This window comes from Bos javanicus, chromosome 15 (assembly GCF_032452875.1).
Source record: "Bos javanicus breed banteng chromosome 15, ARS-OSU_banteng_1.0, whole genome shotgun sequence".
Taxonomy (NCBI): Eukaryota; Metazoa; Chordata; class Mammalia; order Artiodactyla; family Bovidae; genus Bos; species Bos javanicus.
The window spans coordinates 44,360,471-44,380,703 of record NC_083882.1 but is presented as its reverse complement, the minus strand read 5'-3'; the positions used below and the strand labels follow the sequence as shown (position 1 = coordinate 44,380,703).

The 20,233-nt window shown below is 52.4% G+C and overlaps 1 protein-coding gene across 3 annotated transcripts in view; it reads right to left on the bottom strand.

Moving 5' to 3' along the window:
- The window catches only part of LMO1 (LIM domain only 1), a 41,883-nt gene extending 27,665 nt beyond the window's left edge, over positions 1-14,218 (bottom strand). Inside the window, exons 1-2 of one of the 3 annotated variants that reach the window (XM_061380492.1) lie at positions 14,013-14,218; positions 9,303-9,562 (exon numbers count right to left, since the gene is read on the bottom strand). In XM_061380492.1, coding sequence (XP_061236476.1) covers positions 9,303-9,327 — 25 coding nt within the window. In that variant the 5' untranslated portion in view covers positions 9,328-9,562; positions 14,013-14,218. Of the gene's footprint in view, positions 1-9,302; positions 9,860-14,012 lie in introns of those variants that run through there. The other 2 variants (XM_061380493.1, XM_061440879.1) reach the window with 2 other exon arrangements.
- Between the last annotated feature and the right edge of the window lie 6,015 nt (positions 14,219-20,233).

The window sequence follows — 20,233 nt, the reverse complement described above, 5'->3', positions numbered from 1 at the left end:
TGGAGTCATTGCCCCGGGTCCTCTCCAAAGAACACTCCTGCCAGAGTTCTGAACCCAGGCACATCTGGAACGGAGTAAACTTTCCAAAGCACACCCATTTCCACTTTCTCCCCTGCTCCTCCCAAAACCCTAGGAATGTGAGGGAAACCACATCAATCACCTTTAAGACCATCAAGAGCTGTGTGAAGATGGTCATGATCATACCCGTTCCACCAGTTAGAATTACTTTTCAGTTTACTATCTAGAATTACCTAGTGACCAAAGTGGGATTTGAACTCAGTCTGTCTGACTAAGCCCAAGCTAGTTTCACTTGGGAAACTAAGAAACAGAGAGTTCAAGCATTCATGATGTAGCCCCCCACAATCCATAGGCAGCCCCCATAGGCAGCCACCCACAATCCATAGGCAGCCCCCATAGGCAGCCCCCATAGGCAGCCCCCCACAATCCAGGCTGGACAGTCTATCACCAAGGGATCAGGAATTGGAGTTTTTAAAGATTCAGGGGACAGGAAAGTCTGGATGGAGTGGGTGCCCGTGGGGGCCATCAGAGCCCAGACCAGGGCTGCTCCCACTTATCCAAGAAGAACCAGCCTCCCTCCCCTGCTCTATCAAGTCATTGTGCCAAGCAGCAAAGGTGAATTATTAAAACTCCCTTCTGGGGTACCACATGGATTTTTCTCCACTGAGATTCCAAGCAGAGGGGCGGCCGCTCCCGCCACACAATATTAAAATGTCAGGAGTTTAAGGTCTGCGTTGGTTGAGTCATAAGTTATCAGCACCCAGTGAGGGCCGACAGAATGCCTCCCTTAAATTATTAAGCAGAAAGCGTCAGACTGTAATATTTTGCTAAACCAAAGTACAGACACAGACAAAGATGTCATTTCAATATTTGAAACCAGCAAGTTTAATTTAAAATAAGAGCAAACCAATAAGCTCAGAACATAGCGGCGTATGAGAGGAAAATTATACTGTGAGAGGAAAAAAAGTGGAAGGACTTAAGAAATTTATAAAAGTAATCTCCAAGTGGAAATTAGAAATCAAGGCCTAGAAACAGAATAACACAAAAGAAATATTACTGTCCACTTTCTAAATCAATATAACACTGCTCCACGCTGGAATTACCATGGTAACTCAAGTAAAAAGAATCAAGCAATTCTTATTATTTCAAAATAAAATCACAGCCTGAAGCCTGGGTTTTATTACAACCACTGATAGATCGCTGGCTTGTATTTATCTGAAATATTGCTTTTCAATCAGCTGGTTTATGAATGTACACGGGCCTCTCACCAGCCCACTTACTGCCCTGTTTTGAGGCGAGGGGCTAACCAATGAATTGATTCCCGCCTGGCTGCATCTGCATGGATGTCCAGGTTTCATTCCGTTCTGGGAACCATAGAACTTCACACCCCTTCCAACTGATGGGTGGCTTTGCAGGACAGATGAAAAGCCAGAGAAGGCAGTAGGGCCTGACCTCACTGTGGTCCCCCTCCAGGCTTCCCCATGGAGGAATTGGCCAGGCTCTGATGTCGGCCCCCAACAATGGCCCCCACAGGAAGCCTCCCACACCCCCAACCCCAAGTCATCCTCTTGCTGGCTCCATCCCTCTCCCAGGAGCTCCCCCTGCAGCCCCATTACAGACCATTCCTGATTCTACTCAGGGTCACAAGTGTCCTTCTCTCCTATTCTCAAGTCTGCCAGCTGCAATGGGGAGCTGGGAGCCAGCAGAACACAGAGAAGGAGTGCAGGTGGCCTGGGCTCAGAGCCCAGCTCTGGTCTTGTGAGTTGTGAAACCTGTACATGGCTCTAAGTCTCTGCCCCTCCCCATATTCACACTCTTTGGAATGTGACTTTTCACCTCCTTCCTTCAAGGGTAGAACTGTTTCCCCATCTTTTGAACTGGGGCTGGCCTTGTGATTTATTTTAGCCAACAGAATACAAAGTGACAATATCCCAGAGCCAAGCCTAGGCCTCAAGAAGCCTTGTGCACATTCATTCTGGACCTGCCTCCAGCCTGGGAACAATCCAGAAAAGTCTGCTGGATGATGAGGGACATAGTCTTGTTATCCCCAGCATCCAGCTGATCAGCCATCCCCTAGGCATGAGTGAGTCTAGCCAAGGCCCAGAAAACCCCTTAGCCAAGCCCAACCTTCATTACTGACCCACAGATTCAAAAGCTAAATAGATGTTTGTTGTTTTGAGCCTCTGAGTTTTGGGGTGGTTGGTTATGCAGCAGTAACTAACTGATACGCAGGCACAGTACAATGCTTGCTTTTAATTAAGGGTTCAGTGAAACAAGAGCTGCTGTGTAAAGACCAAGAGGCCAAAGCCAAAGAGATCATCCTGCATCTGTGTAGAGAGCACTCTCACTTCACATGGACACGAGGCTTCCAGGATTATCAAGTGTGTACATGAACATTAGGTGCCAATTAAGTGTTGCCCCCACTGTAGACATGTGAAAACCGAGGCCCAGGAAGTTGTCTGAAGTCACACAGCAGTCAGCCGAGTCTCCTGACTTATGCTAGCAGGTTGCACCTGAAGCAGTAGGCCACTCAAGAAAGCCCACTTAGGAAGGGGTAGGAGGTGGAGTTGGGGATCCAGTCTGACCCGCTAGGCCTGCACTCTGAGGCATCTGTCCCTGCACCTGGGCCAGCCCCCCTCCCCCCACTCTGTTATGTCAGCCACAGTAGGCTCCTGCCTTAGCCAGAACACAAAATAAACATCCTCCAACCAATGAGAGATGAGCTTGTAGCTAGTTGGGTGGATGTGACTCTGAACAGGACCTGGAATGGTCTGTAAGAAGCCTAGGTTGCCTGTAGGCTCCCTCAAGGCCAACCAAAGGGTAGTGAGGATGCACCAGGCAACGGGGACAGCATGAGCAAGGGTACAGAGGGAAATGCCAGGTCGGCATGGGAGATAAAACCAGAGGGGACATATCAGTCCTGCCCAGCCTAGTGTGGCAGCAGGTATCTGGTAGAATGTCAGGGTGGCAAAGGCTGGGTCCTCTGGTACCAAAAGAAAGGTGGTAGATGGGTTGGGAGAATGGTGGTGAAAGAATTAGGTCCAGAGTCCCAGATGAATGCAATCCGGTGGTGTGCTGATAAATATCTCACAACTGATTCTCCAGGAAAAAAAACCCTTGATTTCCAGTGTTTGCCAATTTCTGTGGTGTTAATATTTCCACTATGGCTTGTAACAAGTTACCAATGTGATGTCCCTGAACCCAGAGTTGGGAAGGGATGTGCAAAATCAGCTTTTGTAGTCAGCACAAGGTGACTCCACTGGTGTAGCCCTATCTAGAGTACAGACCTACCAGGAAAACTCAGGCCAGCAGCACCACGAAAAGTTCAGCCGAGGCTGGGAGGGTGGCCTGTGTGCCTCGGTGTCCTTCAGCTCCAGGCAGGGCAGGCAGGCAGCATGGGCTACAGGCCACGTGTACTTCTGGGGCTTCTCTAGCCCGTGAAGGCCCAGGTCAGGTTAGCGCCCATCAGCACCGACCAGGAGGACCTTCCTACATCTGAGAACACATGCCCTGCCTGTCAGTGAGGCCATGAGTAGGATGCCCAGACACATGGTCTTGGTTAAGCTCATATTCCTCCTTATCAGAGATTTCTACCATCCAGCCTTGTCGCACTTTGGGTACAGGCACAGGCATGGAAGCCAAGATGGAACACAGAAAGATGCTAAAGCTCTGGGCTCTAACTCCCTATGTAATTCTGGGCAACGCTGAGTTTCAACTCTGCCACTGTAAACGGAAGGGCTTACAAAGAGTGATTCTGGAGGCTTCTTCCCATGGTGCTACCTGTCTGTAAGGACCTGAACAGTGGTGAGTAGTGAGTTCGCCTTGCCTCCTGGACAGTGGTGAGGGATGGCCATGATGGGTAAACTAGAGAAAAGGGAGGATGAGGGCCCAGCACCAGGCAGCAAACAAAGCACTGATCTGGGCACAGGACTATTTCGGATCAGCCTGTGGTTTTGCAGATAGCACTGTTACTTCACAATGCATGAAGCTTCCTGGTTTATAATGTGTGTACATGGACATTATCTGAGCTAATCCTGAAAACAATACTGCCAGTTAGATGTGCTTGTTCTCACCATAGAGATGAGAAGGTAGAGAGGCAAAACCACCTCAACGCTGGGTTGGCACAGAACACAGAACTACAGTGGACATATCGGACCTACGTAGCTCAGCACAATAGTAGATGTGGCAGCAAGTCCCATAGTACCTGCCACACTGGGGTATCAGGTCCTTTTTTCTACCTTCATCCCTAGCTTCTTCCAAACTTCATAATATGCCTCATCAGGGGTTCCTGGGAGGTTGTCTGGCCCCTAGAACTGGACCTGAACAAGTTTTGGCCTCCTGGCTACATGGGGACAGCTGTGCCCTTTGTGGGATGTAGCTCTGGAGGGGGTCCACATTGGCTAAGGACCCCAAGCTGGCTTGGGTCACTTTCATCAGCCAACCAGCTCTGTCTTCTGTTCAGAGAAGGCCCAGCCAAGACCACTCTTCAGCTTCAGCAGCCTTGCCTGTGCCAGCAGTCCAGCTGTGCTGAGGCTAAACCTCACGTCTCTTCCGATCATAGAGGGTCGGCCGCCAATGCTCGCTGGCAATCATCCATCTGTTCCAAAGGGGAGAGACCAAAATAGACCTCCTCTTGGTCCTACTCTCAGATGGGGCTTTTTGAGCGGTTCCTTAAATGGAAGCAGGTGGGGCAGCCACCCCATCTGACTCTGGGACTTGGAGCTGGGTGGGAAATCAATTCTCAGGAGGGATGAGAAGCAGGCCCCAGCTCTAGGAAAATGCACATTTCCCTGTGCTAAAAGCATCGTTGTGGGACATGCAAGAGCGAGAGAGGCAGTTCCTACGGCCACAGAGGCCAAGTGAGTGGCCAGGCCAGGGCCGAGCCCCGGCACGCAAAGGGTGAAGCTTTTAGGCGAGCAGCGGCCAGTGATCTCAGCTTTCCCCAGTCCTAATGCTCCTGAAAGGCTCTCTCCCACTCCCTGTAATTGGGCATCAGTAGTTAATGCAGTATTGACTGCATTACACGCTCCCGTGCCTCCCTCGCTAATGCCAATTGCATCACCTTGTACAGTCACCGGCTTGCTTAGCCAATAGCCGTTAAAAGCAATCCAAATCATGAATCATATGGGAAACTTTTAGCAAGACACTGCCATCCAAGGAGACAATTTACAGTTGAGTTAATCTGGGTACATTAGCGAGACATGGATTCCGGACGACAGACCAATTTATGTTGTTTCCCTGTCCCTCCACCCCGCCCCCTCATCCCAAGTTCTCCGCATGGGCAGATGAATGGAAGAGCAGGGAACAGACAGAAGCACCTGCTTTTTACCCTGGGCTCTGGGAGGGGGTTGGAGAAAGCCATCCTTATAGGCTCCCTGCCTTGCTGTGTTTGGGCAGGAAGGGGACATAGCTGTACATGCTCAGATTTTGTGATGCTTCATTCCCCTGCATGAGGAAATGGCTGCAGCCCAGGCCAGACTGGTGGGTGCAGATGGAGACCCTTCTCTTCCAGGCACACGGCAGGTGCCAGGCCTGGTCCCCACCGTGCCAGCCTCACAAGGCCTTTACCAGCCCTCAACAGAGAGCAGTGTCCAGTGGGCTCCACCCTCCTGCGGATGGGTTGGGGTCTGCACTACGGAACAGCATCAGGGCCCACTCCCTCCTGCCTTTCCTCCAGGACCAGGGAGGTCCTGGCCACACTCTGCTGGGAGAGGCCCCTAGGACCCTCTGTGGTCCAGAGCATGACGGGATATTCTAGGAGGTCCTGCCAGTCAGTAGCCAAGTGTAGCTGAGAGCTTGCCCCCATGGATCAACCAAGTCTGCTGTGGAAGCTGTGCTCATAGTGGTCATTAACAATTGAAGATGCACTGTCTGGTCCTCCTCAGCCCAGCTCCAATCTCCTTAGGTCTTTTTAACTTATTAAAAATGCCCTAGGAATTAAGTCAGTTCCACTGCCTGCCTGTGTTTCCTGCAGTCGCCCCGGCCCTCCTGCTGGGCCTATGCAGAGGCAGTTTACACCCAGACCTGCCCTTCTGCAGCACACACGTGGGGCCACCCTTCGGGGGTGACTTCAGCATGCTCTCCTTCCCATTCCTTCACAACCTGAGGCTCTCCCTGTTTTGGGGGCTGCCTGGACCCTCTGCTGCCTGCTCGTGCTCTAGGGCCATTTCTCCAACAGGCTGAGAGCTAATCTGACTCTTCAGGGTTCAGGGCTATAGCTCCCCTTGGACCACAAACCTCCCCGGAAAGCCCACTGCCTGTGCCAGTCCAAGCACAGGTGCCAGGGGGAGAAGGGTGGTTTCTCCAGGAAAGTTGGAGCTGGGCTCCCTTTGCTGACAGGCAGGCCCCACGGCACGTAGAAAGGCAGGACCCTGAGTTCCAGTAAAGTGGAGCTGGCTAGGCCAAGAGCAAGCATCCAAATGAAAGCAATTAATCTTGAAACCCGAAGTTTAACCGTTTGCAAAACAGATCTTTCCTCTCTGTGGTGGCCCTTCACTGCTCGACCTAATGGATTACTTTATTAATAATGCACTGTGCTTAAAAGCAAAAAAAAAAAAAAAAAATTTTTTCTGACGATTCAATACTTCAGAAAGTCTCTTAAACCCGTTGCTACGGCAAAGCGATTGATATTTTATTATCTTTCAGAAGTGCAACATGAAAGCCCTGCAGCCCAGCAGAGCAAGAGCTTTGGTCCTCGGCAGCTGGCGGACCTGACTTCAACCAGAGGAGCCTGGGCCTCTTCCCACAAGATGCTGTCAGGTGGAGAAAAGGCGTTGGGGGTGGTTAATAGGAGCCCGAGTTCCCCGCTGCAGCCAGACAAAGGGTGCAGTCCACAGCCGGGAGGAACATACTCCTTGGGGGCCCTGGGGAGCAGTACTGCCACCCAGCCCAGATGGCCACCTGCTGGGAGAGCATTAAGTGTAAGGAAGGAATTAGGCAGCAGGTTTGGGGGTGGGGGTGAGGATGTGAAGGGGTCTAGAGCCTTTCTCCCTCCACCTAGCTGAAGGTACTACCTTCAGGGTTTCCTGGAACCAGGAGATGCTAGACTCCAACAGGGAATGGAGGGTGGATTTATGAGCAAAAAGGCTGCTTTTGAAAGACAGATCTAGGCTGAGCAGGACATGAATCAAATGACTCCTCAGGACTTGAGCCAGTCTTCTTCCTTGTGCTGTGAGGGGTCCCAGAGCTCAGTGATCTCAGCACTACTGGGCACCACATCGTTAAGACTGGACAGGCTGGGGGACCTTAGGGCAGAGTCAGCTCTTCTTTACAGGTCTGGAGAACACTAAGGGAAACACATATACCAGGGGGGTAGGTAGGAGACTGGCTGAAATGACCTCCAGAGAACCATTTCCATTTAGGGCTCATTTGGAAACCTTTAGTACACAGAGCCAAGGCATTCTGGGGTGCCTGCAGAGTACAAGACCCGAGGTGCTGGTGGCGGTGTTATCTTGTCAGCTGGAGGCCCGTCTTCCTGCCTGAGGCCACCTGTGTACAGGGCCTGGGTCTTCTGGATTTCTGGCTTGGGCCTAGGGAGTCAATACCAAACAATCTGGGTTGAAGACATACCCCAATTTCCACATGCTGCCCATGGTGGGAGCACCTCCAAACACCAAGGAAGGACCTGCCTGCACTGGCTCCTCACTTTACCAAGAGGAAAAGTGAGGTCTCAAGATGGGCATGACTGGTCCAAGATAACACGGGGAGTTGATGAGAAAGGAGCTAAAGCGAGGACTCCTTCCTCCTTGTCTGGCCTCACCCCTGACCTCTTCTCCTTTCCAATCAGTACACGCCTGCACCAGCCCAGCCCTCTACTGGCCCACCTGGGGCTCCAGGGGAGGGCCCATAAAAAAGAACAGCACCCAGGAAGTGGGTGTCTCACCCTAGCCAAACCCTGGCAAACGGATTCTTTTGGCCAGAGCATTTAGTCCTCCTCCCTCTCTTTCTACCCACACGCCCAGAAATGGGCTGACCGGCCACAGAGCTCCCCGACATGCCACCCCCGGGCCAGATATTTTAAATGGCCCTTCCTGCCTGAGGTCTCAGTGGGTGGAAGGGAGGCTAGGGGCATCGGCACACAGTGGCAGCAAAGGGAACATCCTGTGTGACCTTAAGTCACTTAACTTCAGATTTCCACCAAGTGACCATGTCAGGAACACCACCGACCTGGAGGGCAGAGGGCACAGACCTTCATACTCACTGGGAGAGGTCAGCTGATGTCACTCTAAGAGGATTCCCGACTGACTCACAGAAAACCCCTCTTCTCAGGTCCTCACCAGCAGTACAATGCAGGTGGGGCTTGGGTGCTAACAATTAGATTCATGTCTCCCGACAACACTAACCCACCAGGTAACCCTCACCTCCAGAGGAGAAGGGCATGGGCCGGGGCCAGGGAAGGGCCACTCTTCCGACCCCGAGGGCTGCCCCTGGGTCACAAGACACCCACTGGTTTTACCCTTAAGAGGGCTGGGTTCTCCGACCTCTCCTGCACATACCAGGACAATTACTGCGGGACAGTCGCAGTCAGGAAGGCTTTGGGTGTGTGAGACCCCCTACTAGTGGCTTCTAGCCACCGCGGGGCCCCGCTCTTCTGACCTCTCAGGTGCAGTGAAGTTCTTGATCAAGGTAGGTCCTGGCGCCTCCGGCACGCGTGCTACTGGCCGGGAGCGGGACACTTTCTTCCTCTGGGCCAAACTCCTGCCTCCGAGCTCAAGAGCCCTCAGGGAGACAGTGGGCAGCACAGGAGGCGTCCCTTTATCTCACCGAGCTTTCGGGCAGCCGTGTCCCCGAGGGTCCGGCCGGCTTTCCCCCTGGCCTGCCGGGCACCCCGGTGGCCACCTTCTTTCTGCGCGCCAGCGGGCCGCAAGCTCTGGAGTCCGATTTCCCGAAGCCACTGATTTGCTCGGCGCTCTGCGACTCTCGGGTTACGCGTGCGGCGCGAGGGTGATGGCTGCGGTGAGAGGAGCAGCCGCAAAGACGAAACGTTCTACGCGAACTGCCGCTGCGCCAAGATCCGAGGGCAGCCGGAGCCTCCACGCGGCCCCGCAGAGCATCACACGGCCGGAGCACAGCTCGCCCGCCCGCGGTCCGGTTCGGCCTGGCCCGGCCCCGGGGGCGCGCAGCCCAGAGGTCCCTTGCCTCCCCACCCTAGTCCCAAGTCCCCTGGGGACCGCCAGCCCAGCACAGCCCGGCGTGTGCGCGCCCGTGTCCCGGCGTGTGTGTTCCCGCGCGCCACGGCGGGGGCGCAGGGGCGCGGGGCGTTGGGACCCCCGCCCGCCACCTACCGTCCTCCTTGTCCAGCACCATCATCTCGGGCGCTCCGTGTCCAGCCGCAGCTCGACTCGGCCGGGAGAAGGGCGCCGATTCCGGGCGCGCTTCGGCGGGGCGGCCGGTCCTCCGGCAGCGAGCGGACTCTAATTACCCGCTTGTCCGGCTCTTAACCTAGATTGCACTCAGCTAGAATTACATTCAGGAGTGAAGCACTTCGCAGATACAAAAGCAGTCTCACCTACTTTTGTGCCTCAGAATTGCAAGGAACTACGAACTGCAATTTGGAGAGGGAGAGGGAGAGGGAGAGAGAAGGGGGAAGAGAGGATCAGAGCCGTTTCTTTGATTCTCACCTTCTAAATGGCTCAATTTGCCCAGTATAATCTGTCTTAATGTAATTGCATTTGATAGCTCATAACCCTGGCTCTGGCAACGACACAGCTTTCAGCCTCATAAAGTGTTTTCCCCTCGGATTTAATCTGAATCTCAATCTAAAATTATATTCAAAGAGATGGGGGAATCTCGGCGGCCGTCTCCCGCTGCCTTTCTCCCTCAATGTATGAGGTTTGCACTCCTGCTACAGAATAAATGCACACATTTCCCGAGGCCCCCCTCTCTCCCGAGTTAATGGGGAGTGGAGACGCGCGGCTGCCCGGCTCCGCAGCGCCACCTGGAGGCCTCTAGGCCTCAACTCGGCGCGTGGCTCTGCTCAGGACCCAGGGTCCTCATTCCCAAACACTGTCTGGCAGGCCACTCCTGTCTGTCAGTCCCCTCAGCCTTGATTTTGGCCCCCTCCCACGGGGGCACTCTTTCTCTGACCACGTACCCTCCCTTGCTACCTCCTCTCTCCGGGGTTCCTGGTTGCTTCCTGGATTGTTTGGCAAAGTTAACCCTCTGCAGGGCACAGATTTTCCCACTGTTGAGTCTTCCATCACCACCCTTACCCCAGCAGCCCCTCAGAAGAGCATCTTGATTTCACAGAGAATGAGATCCTGTCTCAGCTTCTATCTGAGCAAGCACAGCATGGCCTTGAAGGTTATTATTTTCATTCCACAACTATTTATTGAGCACATACTAGGCACCAAGCTCTATTCTAAGGCACTGGGGATACAGCAGTGAAAACAGATTTCTACTATTACAGAGGCGCTGATTTTTGCTTAGTAACACAGGAGGCAGGAAGGGATACAGTGTTCATCTCCTCTCCCTCTGAACCCTGCTTCTCTCTGAGCACCTTGGGGCTGGTGCCCAGGCTACCTTCTCCAGGAAGGCCACTCTTCAATATCAAGGGCTTTTTTTTTTTCTCTTGACACTACAGAGTTCCAGGATGGGATGGAAATCTTAACATGTGCCAGAGGCTCATCCCCCACAGTCACTTCCAAGGATTAGATCCAGGCAAGGAGAAGGAAACTGTAGTCCTTGGAGGGGCAAAGGGCCATCACGACTTCATCTCGTCTCTGCCTATTACCAGTAGGGGGCTTTTGCAAGTCATTTTCTCTCCCTAGGGCCTCAGTTTCCCTGTCTGTGAAGCAGAAAACAGCTCTGCTATCTCCAAATTTGCTCTGGGGATCAGATGAGACATTGCATATGAATGTGCTTTGTAAACTGTAGCACCCCAGACAATGGCGGAGGGGGGAGACAGTGGGTACAAAGGAGATTTGAAGGCCAGGTCATGCCCCTTAAGCCCTAGGGGGCCCCAATGTGGGGTGCTTGATGGGAGGGGGAAGGGGAGAAGGGATGGTGCTGCAGCCCATCCTCCTCTACCCTAGGCAGGAAAGTCAAGCTTTGAGAAAACAGAAGAGAGGCTGCTTCTAATGAGATGCTTCATCCGCAGCTCAGAGGGTTTCGCTTTCCCCTTCATCTTGAATACTTAATCCTAATAGTCCTTGAGTATATTTGATGTTAAATATATCATTTTGCTCAGACTCACCATCCCTCAGGACTGCGAGCTTGATCTCTCCCCTGCCACTGCAGCTCAGCTGTACCCTGAGGGTCTGAGGGAGGCTTTGGCACTGCCGCCGCCGGCACATTTAGTGCCAGCCCCTCACCCCAGCCTGAGTTGGGGGCCTGACAGCACAGCAAGCACTGGACCCGGCAGGCTGGCAAGGGGGAGCTTCTTTCTGTAGACAGCTCTTTGCTACCTGGAGGTGTTCACTCTACAAGGGCTGTGGCCTTACTCCTGGCCTCTGGGACTGCCTCTCCTCACTCTCAGGGTCTGGCCCTGACCCACAAACCCGAACTTGATTAGCTGGGGCCACTTTCTCACTCTCAGGTGTGTGCTTGGGACTCTGTCCCAACATTAGCTCTCCCCAGCTCCCAAGGTGCCCAATTAGCAGCCACACAGTTAGCAGCATCTCTTTCGAGAGTCAGGGGCCTTGCAGCCCAACCCAGGGACTGGGACAGGCCTGGGTTACAGAACAATGGACTGTAGAAGAGGCTGGGGTGTGAGCAGGGAGTTGGTGCTGTGTGTGAAGGGCTAGCTGCCTTTGCCCACAGGCAGCTCCCTCTGCAGCCCCAGTGATGAGCACTGAGCTGCCACACTCATCTGGAGAAGGGCCTCCACAGAGGCCTTCTGGTGGACAGAGCTACCCAGCAACCTTTGGACGCTTTGGGTGACTTGAGCTCCCACCCAGGAAGGGGCCTGCTGGGCTGACAAACCCAGGCAGGAGCCTGGCTCCTCCAGCAGCCTGCCTCTCAGCTTATGGGTAATTGTTGTGCAGGGAGGTAACTCCTGTGCCCATGCTCACTCCCACCCAAGCTGCCTTCAGGTCCAGGGGCACGCCCACAACACGGGGGTGGAATTCTCGTATCCCCTGGGGCTGGGGGCGGGGGTCTGCACCTGATACATTCCACAGGTGATGAGCGTGTACTCTCACTGTGAGACTGCCAAGAGTGCTCCAAAATGCCCTTGAAATGCCTCTGGGGACAGCAGAGGGAGGCCAGTTGCTCAGCCCCCTAGGTTACGGTGAGCAGAAAGGGGGTGAGCCTGGCTGCTTTACAAAGTTTTGGGCAGGTCCTAGCAGTTTGTCATTGCATCTGGCAGTAAAGTCCCAATGAAGGATTCCTGCACTGGGGTTGTGGGGGAGGGGGCTGAAGACTTGATGCCCGGGGGGCCCAGCAGACCAGATATTCCAGAACTCCTCAGCGGGGCTTGTCACATGTGCCTTGGCCTGAGGGCCTGCCTCCAGCTCCAAGATGGAGTTACAAGCTGGCCTCACAGGTGACACTCAAAAGGGGTATTTGGAGTGACAAAGGCCCGTTCCCAGTGGCCGCCACAGTTGAGGGGACAGAGTGACTCTACAGACTTTGCGTACCATAAGGATGGCTGCTGGCCAAGTTCAGGTGCCCTGCCCTGCCCAGCCCCCGACTCCCACAAAGCAGCCCATGCATAGGGATTTGCAACCAACTAGAGTGGCAAAGTACACAGTTGGCAAACTTTTCCTCTTTCGGTTTCTGGAAGCCTAGGACAGGCCTTCCAGGAAGCTGCCGTTATAACTTGTTGGGTTTTGTGAGGGCCTATGCAGAATCTACACTCCAGAAAACAAGTCTCCCCGCCCCTTCAATGAAGGCCAACCCACCCCTGCACAACAGCCCAGAGAAGGTTGTGGATATAGGCTGTCGACCAGATGTCCTAGTTTGCCCCAGTTCTCTGGACTGAGGGGCTTCCAGATCCTGGGACTGTCAGTGATAAAACAGGGATGGTCCTGGGCAAACCAGGATAGTTAATCACCCTACTGGGAGGTGGCATGGTGGGAAAAGGGACTAGCGGGGCCAGAGAGAAAGGCCAGGCACCCAGACCCCTTCCTGCAGACCAGCAGCTGCCTCCCAACCCCCAATTTCCCAGCCTCCTGCCTCAGGGCTTCATCTCCCGGGCACCAGAGAACTGCCCTAGCAACCGGGGATGCTCCATGGACCAGCAGAGCTGTGAGTTCTCCTAAGAGACTGGCATTTACAATGGGAAGGGTGTGAGCTGGACCCAGGGGTGGTTAGATTTTCTGAGAGTCAAGCTTCCTTATGCAACTAGGGTTGGGGTGGGTAAGTAAAGGGTCTTTAAGAAAAAGAATAGGAGATTTACTAAACAAAATTACAACGGAAGGGCTCTGAAGCTTAAAAACTCATTCCATCAATGTGAATCCGCCTCTGCTATCTTGGATATACAGCCCGTCCACATGCCCTAACCGGCAGTGCACCTCCCAACACTCTGGGCTGGGGGAACTGATCGGCCAGAGTCCTCCCCAACCCGGCCAGGTGTGAAGCCATGTCACCCATCCCGCAGCTATGACGTTCCAGACCTGAGGGACCCCAGGGCGGTGCTGGTTGGATGGCACCCTCACCCCGGGGTTCTCTGGGCATCCTCCTGGGGGAGCCTTTCCGCAGCGGTGCAGAAGCGGGAACATGCAGATACCAGTGGGGAGGCAGAGAGACTGGGGTCAGTGGGCACTGCGGGGAAGCCCACGGCGCGGATCGGAGAGGCGCTCCTTTGCCCGCGAGGCGGCAAGAGCCACTGAGAAAGTTCCCTGCCCGAGCGTGCAGGGCTGCCGGGCTTGGCTGGCCCGTGTGACTTCCTAATCCGGCTGAGGAGCCTCGGGCTGAGCCCGGCACTCCGATACGCACCCGCGCGCACCTCCACCGCCGGGCTTCCGGGGAGCGGGCCAAAGGCGGCCGGGGCCGGGCGCGGGGGACGCTGCCGCCGCCCTCGCCCTGCGCCCCGCGGGTCCCCGGGCACCTACCGTCCTCTTGGTCCAACACCATGGTCCCCGGCGGCTCCAGCCCGGCCCGGGCCGAGGACACGGAGGGGCGGGCGGCTCGGACTCCGCCGTCGCTCGTCTGCTTTGCTCCCGCCGGCCCCGCGCGGGCTCCGCGCCCGGCGAGCGCGGCCGCGGACTGGGGCGGATCGACCGGCGCCCGGAGCTGAGCCCCACCGGCTAGGAGCTCCGGCGGGCGGGCGGCCGGGCCAGACCCGGGGGCGGGGCGGGACGGGGCGGGGCTGGGGCGGGGCTGGGGCTGGGGCGAGTCCGCCCGGCCTCGATGGACGAGCCGAGCCGGCAGCAGCTGCCCGGGCCGGGCCGGAGCCGCCGCCGCCGCCGCCGCCGCCGAGCGCTCTTCTCTCCGCGCGGGCAGCGCTCGCTCAGCCGAGTGAAGAAGCCTGCGTTTCCCAGGGCCCCTCAGATTCCCCTGTTAATTAAATCAATTCATTATGTTCAGATCTGATTAGCGGCCCTTCCCCCCCTTTGAATCAATTATTCAATACACAAACATAATTGCTTGGGCCAGAGGTGCCCGCCATTAGCTTATTTAACTCCAAGGACACTAATTACCCGCAGGGCACGGGAACTTTTCTCATTAATTCTGACAAAACACAAAAGCACAGCCAGAGTGTGTGCGTGTGAGGGACTCTGTGTGTGTGTGTGTGTGTGTGTGTGTGTGTGTGTGTGAGACCACATGCCAGAGTGAGGGCTGTGTTGGGTGGTGAGACACCGTGGGAGCTTCAGCTCGGACTTGGGGGAGGCGGAATGTGTGCGATTTCAGGTGGGAGTATGTGGGGTGTCGTTTTGAGTCTGTGACCCTGTCCTTGTGAGTGTGGGCTTCCCCATGTGTGACTGTGAGTGCATCGGGGTGAGTGCGGCCCTGGGGCTGGGGACCGTGGGCCAGTGTCTGAGACCCAGCACCGGAATGTGTGAAATTGTGCACGCGCTTCTGTGTGTGGCTGTGAATGTGACTCTGTGGCTACTGTGGCTGGCGCCCCATCCCCTTTCATTTTGTCTAATTTTCTGGCCATTGCACATTGCAGGCTCAAACCCACAAGGGCAAGTGCAGACCACAGACGAGACGAATCAGGAGGCGGTTGGGGTCTGTGGAGCCAGGCTGAGAGAGTGTCCTCCTCACCCCATCACGGACTGGAGGATGCTCCCCTTCCCCCCAGTTATAAACTCCGGGTTCCCATCATCCCCTTCTCTTGCCCTCTCACTGCACATCCCTATACCCGCCCCCCTCCCCCATTCTCCAGGTTTTATCCCAAAGCCCTCCCCAGCCACAGCTTGCCTCCTCCCATTTCCACAAGTGTCTGATATCCAGGTGCACCCCCAACTCCCACTCCACAAACCCTAGTTCTTTGCCTCCTGTTTGTAAGGCTAAACGGAGGGTGTGCCTATGGTTGACCAACTTCTCCACATTCTACCTCCCAGAGAATCTCTATTGAGAGAAAGCCAGTGAGAGAGCCCACAGAGGCAGGGACACAGAGGGTAATTGATTCCCCCAAATTAGGTTTCTGCTTTCTAAAGACCAGTATTGTTCCCGTTCTCAATGTGCACAGAGGTATTGAAGATTTCCTTTTTGTTTCCCCGGGCAATGAATGAGCTTAATCCATTTGGCTTTATAAATCAGGAAACTAATATTCGCTCCTTCCATAGCAGCTTTTTAAAAAATTTAATTGGTGGAGGAGGCACAGTTTGTCACCCTCATGCTGTCTCCCAAGCCCCCACTTATCAAAACACATTCTGATTGAGGGGTGGAGAGAGGGCTAGGGGAGGGGAAGGGAGGGCTCATCCAGGTTCCTCCTGCCCTCCTCCATCCTTGCACATTGACCCACATCGTTCATATGGGGCAAAGTTTGTGAAATGAGTGAATTAATTATACTCAATTCAGTGAAGAAAAGGGGGCTGTTCAGAGGTGCTCTTCAGAATGACCTCCCAAACCTGCTGTTCTCATCTTCCACAAACACCGGACATAGCCATGCAGTGACTGAGTTTGGCAACTCCTCCTCACCATCCAGCACAAGCTGCTAGAGTCATCTTCCTGGTGCCAAGACCTGACCCTACTACTCTCCTGCTCAAAAAGTTTCCATGGTTCCCCTTTGTCCACAAGACCAAGACCTAACTGCTTATCAGATCATTTTAGGCCCTTCCCCAGATCTGGGGAAGCCTTTGTAACCACCACTGCCCTTCACTTCAATTTAATTGCTATCTATTGACCTCCAACAACAGCCTCACACTCCTGCCCCTCTGGATTGCTTTGCTGTAATTGAACATACCCTGCAGGTTCTCGCTCTAGTGATTCTTCTCATGGCATCCCTCTGCTTAGGAAGCCCTTGCCCACCTCTCAAAATCCTCTAAGGAAACATCTCCCCTGTGTTCCTCTAAGTGAGTGTCTCTGTGTGAAGTCTGGACTTCTGAGCGGTGCGTGCATTGGTCCACTGAAACCTGGAGAATAAGGTCAGTCCCTGAGGGCACAGTTTCAGCTCTCCCCTAGAGTAGAAGGACAGATACCATATGAAGAGTCTACACTGGGTCACTGGAGAAAATGGGAGCCATAGAGGCAGGGGAGGAATTCAGATATAAAAATGAAGGCTCAGAAGGAGAGAACCTTAGGCACCATCTTTTTGTTTCCCCCAGGACTTCAGATGGAAAGGGACCAGAACCCAGGTGCATGCTTCCTATGAATTCAAATTTTGATCTCCATGCTGTTTAGTTCTCTGTGTTGCTAGGCACAGTCACTGTCTAGACTGGTGCTGGCTGTTCCTGGCACTAGGGCTTCTGGCCAAGAGGACAAGAGGGGGCTGAAATTCTGCCCTCTCTCTGCTCTCCAAGCCATGTGTCTGACATAGGCTGCACCTGCCAAAAGAAAGTACTTTTTGCTAATTTTCAGAAAAGCACTATATGGACGAGCATGGCCTTGTAATTGGGTTATCTACTTGGCAGGATCTGACACTTGAGTCCAGCCCAGCTTCCTTGCCCCACCCTCACTTACACGGAGGACCTGTGTGAGCTCTTTGAAGACCAGCCTCATGGTTTTCATAGTGGAAGAGAAAATTAGAGCTTCACCATGATGAGTGGTCAGGGATACTGAAACAGATGCCCAGCCCCATCTCTGAATGTATATGAGCCTCAGGCACTAGTGAAGGACACTGAACTTAGTGTATCCCTGAGATTTGGACATGGATGGACATACTATAAGGATCAAGGTCCCCAGTGGGGACCATGCTGGAGGAGAGACAATGAGGGTCCTGAGAGGAGATCCCCATGGGGGTCTAGATTGAGTAGCAAGGCCTGGAGTTTGGAAGGGCAACAGTTCCAGGTATGGTGCAAAGCTGGGCCTGGCCCACTTCTGCCCAGCACTCCAATGAGAAGAGGGCAATGATGCAGATGAGGAAGCAGGTCACTAAGAGTCCTATAGCTCTACTATCAAAGCCTCCTCTAAAACAGCTGGTCACTAGAAATGACGGGTAACTACAGAGAGGGACAAGAGTACCTGCATCAGCAGCTCAGTGGCATGGGTGGAAGTGTGTGCATGCAGTGGATGACGAGATGGCAAGAGTATCAGGGAACAACCCTAATATTATGGGAGGCATCTGTATCCCTAGCCTATCAACCCTACCTCCCAACCCTGGGAATATTAGAGAGAAAATGGCTTTATCCAGAACTCAAAATCTGATGGTGTCCAGAGGGCACCTGGATTACATGTATAAGCATTCCTAGAAGGTCTTACACCTTTTTGGAGAGGAGGACCCAGAAGAGAGGAATCAGAATTTGGAGCTGATTGTTATAAACGTGTGAGATCTGGTACCTGACATATGTACGGCATCCACGTTCCAACCTGTTTTAGCTATGTGACCGGCATGAAGGGAGAGGCTGTGGGAGCGAGAACGGGCCAGAATAGCACCCATAGCCAGCCTTGCCTGGGAGGCGGTGGAGCTCAGCCAGAGATGCAAAGGGCGTCATCAATGTCATCAACATCAGGCCAACCAAAGGCTTTGCTCCCACTGCCCCTTGCTGCCCAGAAGCCACACGTGTTCTCCCACACTCTCTTTCTCTTCTTGTCCTCTTTCTCTTCTTGTCTCCACAGCTGTCTGATCTATTCCTCTGCTCCATCGCAGTGTCAGTAGGTGATGTCACTTCCTACTTTAAGAGATGGGATGTGTCCACAGAAAGGCCCACGTCCTCCTGCCCCAGGTCTGTGCTCCTACCATCATTTTCCACATCTGCAACAGGCACCTGGTCATGCATGCCTTCCCTCCTGGAGAACATGACCTTCTTCCTGCTGGGCCCTATCTCTCAGCATGTGCTCTGGTCCACCAGCTACCACTGGTCAAAGGGTCCCATTGGTTCTTCCCCTTCCCTTTGACCTCCTGGTTCTGCTGGACCTTTCACCACAGCAGGCAGGCAAACTCTGGTGTCTTACCTGAAACAAGTCAACAAAGGAGTTCCTTGGACCTCACATCTGCCTTGAGACCTTTTGCCATCTATTCCCTTTGTTGTCACACTTCCTCATCTCCCACTCTCTCCTCCTCCACAACCATCTGGCTTCAGCCTCCGTAAGGCTTGCCAAGGTCACCAGTGACTTTCATGTCACTAAAAGACTATGTTTAGGGCTCACCATACCTCTCAGAATTTAATGCATATAATCCCTTCTGTCTTGAACATGTTTCTTCCTCAGACAGACACATTCTCTGAGTTTTCCTTCTACCCCGTGGACATTCCTTCTAGTCTTCATGGATTGCCAGCTTTTCTTCTTTCATCAGCTGTTAACTATGGCATCCCTCAGGACTGGGTCCCAGGCGTCTCTGAACACCTTCCCCACCTTGAGGTGCCATCTAGGGTTGTTGGTGTGTAGCCCTTACTCAGAAGTCTCCCTTTGAGTTCTGCTCTGGTATTTCCACATATCCCCTTGACATCTCCCATAGAATGTTTCATCCCATTGGATGTACCTTAAAATTTAAAATCCAAATTGAGCCTATGATTTTCTTCCCAAATCTTTCTTCATCTTTTTTCAGTAAACCAACCACTCAATTCTTAATACCAGAAATCTAGAAGTAAAGCAGAATTTCAACCAAGCCAGCAAAAGCAACAACAACAAAGGTATATGTGTGTGTGTGTGTGTGTGTGTGTGTGTGTGTGTGAGGGGGGAAGGAACAACAAGTATACGGAATAAGATGGAACAAGTAAAGCTAAGTATATCAGTATATTACACTACATGTGAAGAGGCTGAATTTCCCTATCAAAAAACAGATTGTCTGAGTAATTTAAAGCATAAAATATAGCCACATGCTGTTTACAAGAAATATTCTCAAAACAAGGTGATAATGAAGACTGAAAATAAAGCAATGAGCAAAGATACACCAAGTAAATGCAATCAGAGAAGGAGGAGGAACAGCAATATTAATATAAATAAGACTAATTTCAAGGCCAAATGTATATACTGCTTGGTAATTAAGAAACACTCTTTTAAATTACTACTGGATCAAAAACAAAGTCAAAACTGAAATTACAAACCACCTAGTAATGAAAAAGAGAATAGCATACCATGAAGAATTTATAAGACACAGCTGTATTCAGAGGAAAAAATATAGCCATAAACTTTTTTTTGTTTTTTGTTTTTTTTATATATTTACTATAGATAGAATTAAAAAAAAAATAGTTGGATCATAAGTGCTTTTAACAATGAAACAAAGACTAAAAAAAATTTAACTAAGTATTTAATTTAAGAAATTAGAAAGAGAACAAACTAAGCCCAAAGAAAATAAATGAAATTAACAAAGTTATAAAAATCAGAAATTAACGCAACAGAAAATAAATAATAGAAAAATAATTAAAAGAAAACCCAACCCTGGTTCTTTGAAAAAACCAACAAAATTGATAAACTTTTCCAGGCAACCTTAGTTAAGAAAAACAAGAAAGCAAAAACACACCATATTAGATTTAAGAAAAGAGGCATATCACAGATACAGAAAAGGTTAAAGAATTGTAACAATAATGTACATAAGCTTATGAAAACAAATGTGAAAACCTAGAGGAAATAGATGTTTTCCAGGCAACGTAGAAAATTATCAAAATTGAGCACAGAAGTTGAAATCTTGAATAGGCCAATAAACAGAAGCTGTTGTTGTTTTTTTAATGAAAACTCTGCTATTAAAACATTACAAGATACCATGTGCACGCATGCTCAGTTGCTTCAG